This window comes from Tupaia chinensis, unplaced genomic scaffold (genome assembly GCF_000334495.1).
Source record: "Tupaia chinensis unplaced genomic scaffold, TupChi_1.0 Scaffold000292_1, whole genome shotgun sequence".
Taxonomy (NCBI): Eukaryota; Metazoa; Chordata; class Mammalia; order Scandentia; family Tupaiidae; genus Tupaia; species Tupaia belangeri.
In genome coordinates, this window is record NW_006159777.1 from 2,925,824 (window position 1) to 2,933,057 (window position 7,234).

Sequence of the window (7,234 nt, forward strand, 5' to 3'; positions counted from 1 at the left end):
CGCGGGGGCCCCCCCGCCCCCCGCACCCGGCCGCCCCGCCGACCACGCAGTACATCATCACAGCCACGAGCGGCAGCGAGGTGCACATCGCCAAGCCCTAGCTGGGCGGCCGACACTCGGTCGTCTGCGCCGACACCGGACCCCGATAGGCCCCTGAGCTTTGTGTTCCTTCAGGAGTTTGACACTCACAGCCACCGGCGTCGATCCTGCTGCGGTCATCTTCACGGCATCGGCGTTCGGGCCCTTGGGTGGCTGCCGCGGGAGGAGGGCCTTGGGGGAAGCAGGGTCGGGAGCTCCTTGCCCTTCCCTCGGTTTCCCGACACACTGGCCAGCCTCACGTTCCCGCGTGCAGACACCGAGCGGGCCGCGTGCTCATACCAAAGGTGCAGACGGTGTGCCGCGCCCGGGGCCGTGGGCCTCCTGACTCCAAGCCACGGCACCACCGGCACCCCCGGCACCACCGGCACCCCCGGGGAAGGGTGTTTGGGTGGGTGTTAGGGCAGTACCTCGCCTTGGGAGTGGAGTTCTCAGAAATTCAACAGGGGGAGCCTATGAATTAGAAAAGAAAAGCAGGAAAGGAAAGGGGGGCATTGATGTCCCAAAGAGAGCTGTGGTCCACGTTTTTCTTTGAGCTTTCCTCCTCTGGGTAACTCTGTGGACTGTCGGTAGTGCTTTGCACGGCGCGGCCCAGTCCTGATCATTCTTACTTTAACACCCTGCAAAGGTGGGCTCCCGGGGAGGCCGACAGGAGCAGACCTCAGCCCCCACATGGAAGCCTTGCCTGCCTGCCAGTCTCTGCTTGTGGTTATGTGCAGGGGGAGATGCTGGTGCCAAGAAAGGTGACTTATTTATGTTTATATATGTGTGGACACACGCACACCCTACACGCACATGCACATGCACACACACGCCAACAAGTACATGCACATGTACACATACGTACACTCACACACGGGTACACAGATGTACACGTGTACACGTACAGACACATGCACACATGTACACACACACGCACACACACACACACACACACACACTGGGGGGAGAGAGAACCGGAACCTCGTCCTGTGTGGCGGGACCCGCGTGCTGGAGGTCGGTAAAGGTGGCCTGTGTCCTCGCTGAGGGACGGAACTCCCGCCCAGCCTGCTCTGTGTACTTTGGTACTTCCAACGCTGTCTTAAAATGAACATTCTCCAGAGGTGGACGGATGGGGGCTGCCTTATTCCTTAGCACCTTGAGCTTTACATGGCGATGTACCTGGACCCCCTGGGTGACCAGCTCCACAGGGGGGAGCAGCGAGCATGCAGGGACCATTTCTAATACATTAGTATAACTACAGGGACCTGGGAGTGAGCCAGTCTTCATGAACACTGAGCTGTCAGCTGGGAGAGGAAAAAGCACCTGACCCCTGACGAGGTCACCGTCCTCGTAGGTGTCTCTGCTGGGGGCTCGTTTGCCATGAATTCAGCAGGGAGGAGCAGTGCCCCCTGCTTATTGGCACGTTCCAGTCGTAAACACCAACTGTGTCAGAGGTCTGTGTGTTTTCGCAGTGTTTTGTGACACAAACACATTTTTAGAATAATTATTGCATAGTAGAAAATCACTCCAGAACAGAAAGATCTAATTCTATTTTAAATGAAGTAAACTAATCTATCTTATTTACAGTCCTAGGTAAAACTGCTTCTACAAATTAAGAAGTCTAGTCATTTCTTTATGCTAAAGATGCCTTTCTGGAAAACTAATGATTCTGTCGAAATAACTTTACTAATATGTAGAGTTTGCACTTTAGTTTGGGACCTCGTTCCCCCTTCAAAGCATGGGCACTAAGAGGCCTGAGAAGGGCACTTCATAAACAGGTGGCGAGTGAAAGGACTCTTCTTTTTAGTGACGAAGACGTAATGTCGATGTTTCCAACGGAAAACGTGGACAGAGTCACAGAATGCAGACTCTAGTTCCCAAAGCCCCACGGAGGTCCGGAGTGTCCACTTCTTAGTGTCTAATTTGGGAAGACTTGCTAGGCGAAGGGTATTAGATGTTTCCAAAGGTCCAGTTTCAGTTTTTATAACATAAATTTGACCCTGTTGGGCTCTTTTTAACTCGAACCAATAAGGCATCTCCCAACCCTCAGGAAGAACTTACTGGTTAAAATGGAAAACCATCACTGAATGGAATGCTTGCCTTATGCCAGTCATTTTCAGTTTTGAAATACACAGAGGAGGATGCTTCAGAAGGACCTATTTGTCTCTTTTCCTTCTAATTTTTTTCCTTGTTATTTTTAGTCCTTACGTGGAATAAATAAAGACCCAAACGAATTTGTATCTTTTCAACCAGAGACGTGGGTGGTGGGCAGGCCACATACCACTGTGCTCAGGGCAGGATTATGCACCTCAGTCAGGGTGTCATGTGCAGGAGGGCTGGGCTGGAGGGAGGCAGAGCACACGCCCGCTGAAGGCCTGCTATGGAAGACACACGTGGCCACTGTATGTCGCAGCCTCTCCTGACACGCTGACACTGTTACCTCATGCAGTGCAGTGTGGGTATTCCGGAGTAGGTTGGAGATATATTTTACATTTATTATTTGATTTATACCCACAGAAATAGGTATTTCATCATGTAAAATTCATGTTATTTTTTGGGGAAAAACCCATTGTTTCGATCTTCTTGAATTGTTTTCTGACTTGGAATTATCCTTTCGAACAACTCTAAGATACCTAGGGCTGAAAAGCACTTCGTGAGATGCTAAAGCGGACCCACTTGTTGGAAATGTTGAACGCTCTCCTGTTATTTAAATGTGAACATTTACTGTACATTCGGTGAGTTATAGTGTTAATAGTCTTGTGCTACCCAGCAGGTGTAAAAATTAATAAATATTTTTTTTAATAAATGTGTTTCTTGTTTGTATGTGTGAAACTGCGAGAGCTACTGAGATGGTTCGGTTTCCCCTTTCTGTGCGCCTGTCGTGTGTAGTGCCTTCTTGATTTATACTTTGCGAGATGTTTGACATTGTACGAAGAACACCCAGTTCTAGCTGGCGACTGTTCTGTAGTGTGACTTATTTACACAGTCTCACCCCAGAATAGGACTACAATTTTCTCTTTAGATATTACCATGCAACTTGTAAGACACTCAGGAGTGCCACCTCGGGGCCAGCAGGTGGTGTGGCGGTTGTGTCACTGGGCTCCCACGTGGCGTACCGTGGTTCGAATCTCAGACCAGGTGGCTTGAAACTCATGCTGGGCACATGTGTGTGCATGCCCAAGATCCTGGGAGGAGAATGGAGAAGGCACTATGGCATGGCCGCTCCTCCTGGGTGATGGTTTCTCACATTCCCCCTCACTGTCCCTGTCTCTGTCTCTCTCTCTTGCCCAGGGAGCACATGTGCCTTAAGGCCAAAACTGCTACAAAAAAAAAAAGAAAAAAGAAAAAAGAAAAGGCCACTTCATCCTAACAGCAAGTAAAAAGCTGAACAAGCTGAAACATCAGCAACTCTTCTTAGCTCCACTAGGGAAGTCAGTTCACTGCTGCCCCCAGGATTGGAGACACTGCCAGGTGAATACAGAGAGTCACAACTTTGCCGCTTGAAACCTTGGCAGGACAGTCCACAGCAGCCCAGCCCCCGGCCCATGGCAGGGCGACCCATGGCAGGACAGCCCATGGCCCACGGCAGGACGGCCCACGGCAGCACGACCCACGGCAGCATGGCCCACGGCAGCACAGCCCACGGTAGCACAGCCCACGGCAGGTCCAGGGGTGAGAGCCCAGGCTGAGTGTGGCTGCCCAGCGAGCTGATAGGGGCACCTGGGTTTCGTTCTTGGCCCTCTAAAGTGAAGCCAGCGCTGCACACCCATAGTCTTAGCATGAGTGTGGGCAACGCAGTGACCCTGCCTAAGTGAGCACCACCCACACACACGCATGGAAACACATGTAAAACCCATGAGCAGAAAGCTCCGTGAGATCTAGCGTCCGGGTTAGGAAGCCTGGAACTGGAAGAGACGAGTTGCTGCAGACTCAGTGGGCAAACCTGAGAGATGAAAATTCGGGGGTCCAGTCTCTGCAGAGAAAGGGAGGCCTGCCCTTGGTGAGTTTCACCTGCAGGGGTTTGACCAGGTTCTCACAGTGAATACGGGGTACCCGTCCCCCAGGTTTCCGGCAGGGGAGGAGAGAGAGAACCATTTTCAAATAGTCACACACCAGGTCATGCCGCTGTGGACAATGGGAGGTGGCAGGTGAGCGGGGTCCCACAGGGTGGTGGGAGCGGGGACATCTGTAGCCAGTGACGCAGCATTGTGTGCTGATGCCAGGGAGAGTGTGGCTCGTCCTAGAGCGGCATAAACGGGCCAGCGGGTGTGGAGGCCAAGGAGGCTGACTCTGCGGTCCGAGTCCCGAACCTGCTGACTTGAAATACATGCCAGGCGCATCGCACACATGCCCAAAGCTGGAGAGGAGACCGGAGGGAGGGGACCGCGACCTGGTCGTCCCCCTTGGGGGCCGATTTCTCACTTTTCCTCTCTTTCTGTCTCTCTCCAGCGAGTACATGTGCCCTATAGCAAACTAAAATAAAAAGTGTGACACACAATTGCACAAGTAATGCTTGATAGTAGTAAGAAGTGACTATGTTATTGTTTTATGTGTTTACTTTTTTAAAAAATTTGCCAGAGGGTGTGTGTACTCTCCAGAAAGAGAAACGGGCGAAAGCGCTCTCCAGTGGGCACGGTCACGCCACAATCCCTCCCCTTCACCTGTCGGGATTTTGGGCACACACAAACACTTAACTGACAGATCTTCCAAATTGCCTGGTCTGAGACTCGAACCATGTGACTGACCAGGTGATGTCTGGCTGCCTTAACCACCAGGCTATGGAACACACCCTACTACAATTTTCATTCCTATTTATAGCCCCACATACATATTAATATAATCAACTGGTTTTTGACAAAGAAGGAAAAGCGATACAATGGAGAAGAGTCTGTTCCAGAAATGGTGTCAGAACTCCTGGACATCTAAAAGAACAACAGAAATGAGTCTAGACAGACCTACGCCTGCTACAGACACTAACTAAAAATGGATTAGATCTAGATGTAAAATGCAAAAGCATAAAACGGGCTTGGCACCGCTGACCTGAGGTCGCACCGGTGAGGCCTGTCCGCGAGGCTGGGATGCGCTATGTCGCCTCCTACCTGGGGGCCGCCCTCGGGGGCAGCACCTCCCCCAGCGCCAAGACCTTCAGGAAGACCCTGGACAGCGTGGGCATCGAGGCAGACGAAGACCAGTTCAACGAGGCCATCAGGGAGCTGAATGGAAAGTGCATTGAAGATGTCATTGCCCAGGGACTGGCAAGCTTGCCCGTGTGCCTACTGGCGGGGCTGTGGCCATCTCTGCAGCCCCTGCTGCTGGCTCTGCCCCTGCTGCAGCTGAAGAGAAGAACGGTGAGGCGGAGTCTGAAGAGTCAGACGATGACTTGGGATTTGGCCTATTTGATTAAACACCTGCTTCCCTGCAAATAAAGCCTTTTTACATAAACAAACAAAAAACCCCATAAAACTCCTTGAAGGTAACACAGAACAAAATCTAGATGACTTTGGTTTGGTGATGATCTTTTACAATAAATCAATACTAAAGATGTGACCAATGACAGGAATAATAAATTGGACTTTATTAAATTTAAAAATCCCTGTTCTGTCAGAGAAAATGTCAAGAGAATTAGAAAATTAGCCACAGACTGGGAGAAAATATTCAAGAAAGACATACCTGATAAAAAACCACTTAAACTTGGGACCAGCAGTTAGCGTAATGGCTTTGTCACTGGATTCCCAGGTGGTCGACCGCGGTTCGCGTCCTGGACCCGGTAGCTTAAAACTCACGCCGGGGGCGTGTACGCGCGTGCCCAAGATCCCGAGAGGAGAATGGAGGAGAAGGGATTGCGGCGTGACCATCCCCCCCTGGGGGGGTGATTTCTCGCTTTCTGTCTCTATGTCTCTCTCTGTCTGTCTGGTGAGCGCACGTGCCCTATAGCGAAAACCTCTCCAAAAAAAAAAAAAAAGACCACCTAAATTCAACAATGAGAAAATACAACACTAACAAGTGGGCTGGAGACCTTCAGAGACATCTCCGTGAAGAATGTATACAGATGGCAGGGCAGCCTAGGAAAAGATGCTTCACATCTTATGTTTAGGGAAGTATAAATTAAGACAACAACACCACCGAGCTATGAGAACGGCCAAAATTCAGAACACTGACACCACCAAATGTGGGCGAGGACAGGGAGCACCCGGAACTCTCATTCATTGCTTATGGGAATGTGTATTTCTAGTGCTATAAAATGCAGGTCAGTATAGTTAATAACAATTTGCTGTGTATCTCAGAGAAATTAAGATGATTCTGGATGCTTCCGACACAGTGAGAAATGACTAAGATGATGGCTATACTAACTGCCCCTTACTTGATCAGTACACACCGTGTTGTTCTGAAAAATCTAATTGCACCCACACATGTGTACAAACATTGTGTCAGTGTGAAAAGCGTTCGTGGGAAATATCTACCATGAACAAAACTATTCTCAATTCAAAATCAGTCTGGTCTGTAGTCTAGTTCCCTTTGTTTAAACCGGCCCCCTGGGGTTCCCATCAGCCAGAGTACTGAGGACGATCTCTGAGGACCCGCTCTGCTCTACGTAAAACCTGGAGACCAAAGAGGACCTAGATATTTAACTAGAGGAACAGTATGGGGTTTATTTTATTTTAAAAATAAAATCTATTTAATTTTATTTATTCATTCATTTATTTCAACTTGACCACATTTGTTTTAATTTGACCAGAAAGAGACAGAGGGAAAGCGAGAAAACAAGGCACCAACGGAGTTCGGCCATGTGGGAGTGTCTAGCCCTTAACCACCACGCCGCCTGCTGGCTCCCGAGGGGGTTTATTTTAAAGTTTACTTTTAGAAGTCGAAGGCCCGGGGTGGGAGGGAGGCATGAGAACACGCGGGGTCACAAGGCAAGGTCAGCGTTCTGCACCTTGAGCCTCCAGAAACCGCGTCTGTCCTCTACTTTGAACTGTGTCTAACAGCCCCGTGGAGGTGCCGGGAATGCACGCAGGATCTCTACTTCGTCGGCCAAAAAAATCGCATGCACTCCGCGCCTACCAGCCGGGACTCGCGGCCGGCGGAAGACTGACGCCCCTGCGCTCGGAAGTCCCTGTAGGACCCGCAGGCCCGCTGGAATCTATTGCGCACCCCT

At 50.4% G+C, this 7,234-nt stretch overlaps 1 protein-coding gene and 1 pseudogene across 1 annotated transcript in view; both read left to right on the plus strand.

Moving 5' to 3' along the window:
* The window catches only part of PRDM10 (PR/SET domain 10), a gene marked incomplete in the record, with an annotated part of 96,385 nt that extends 93,537 nt beyond the window's left edge, over positions 1–2,848 (plus strand). Inside the window, 1 exon segment of the mRNA XM_014588650.2 lies at positions 17–2,848. Within this exon segment, the coding sequence (XP_014444136.1) occupies positions 17–101 (85 nt within the window).
* Positions 2,849–5,156: 2,308 nt separating this feature from the next.
* Positions 5,157–5,482, plus strand: LOC102479018 (60S acidic ribosomal protein P2 pseudogene; annotated as a pseudogene).
* Positions 5,483–7,234: the final 1,752 nt, after the last annotated feature.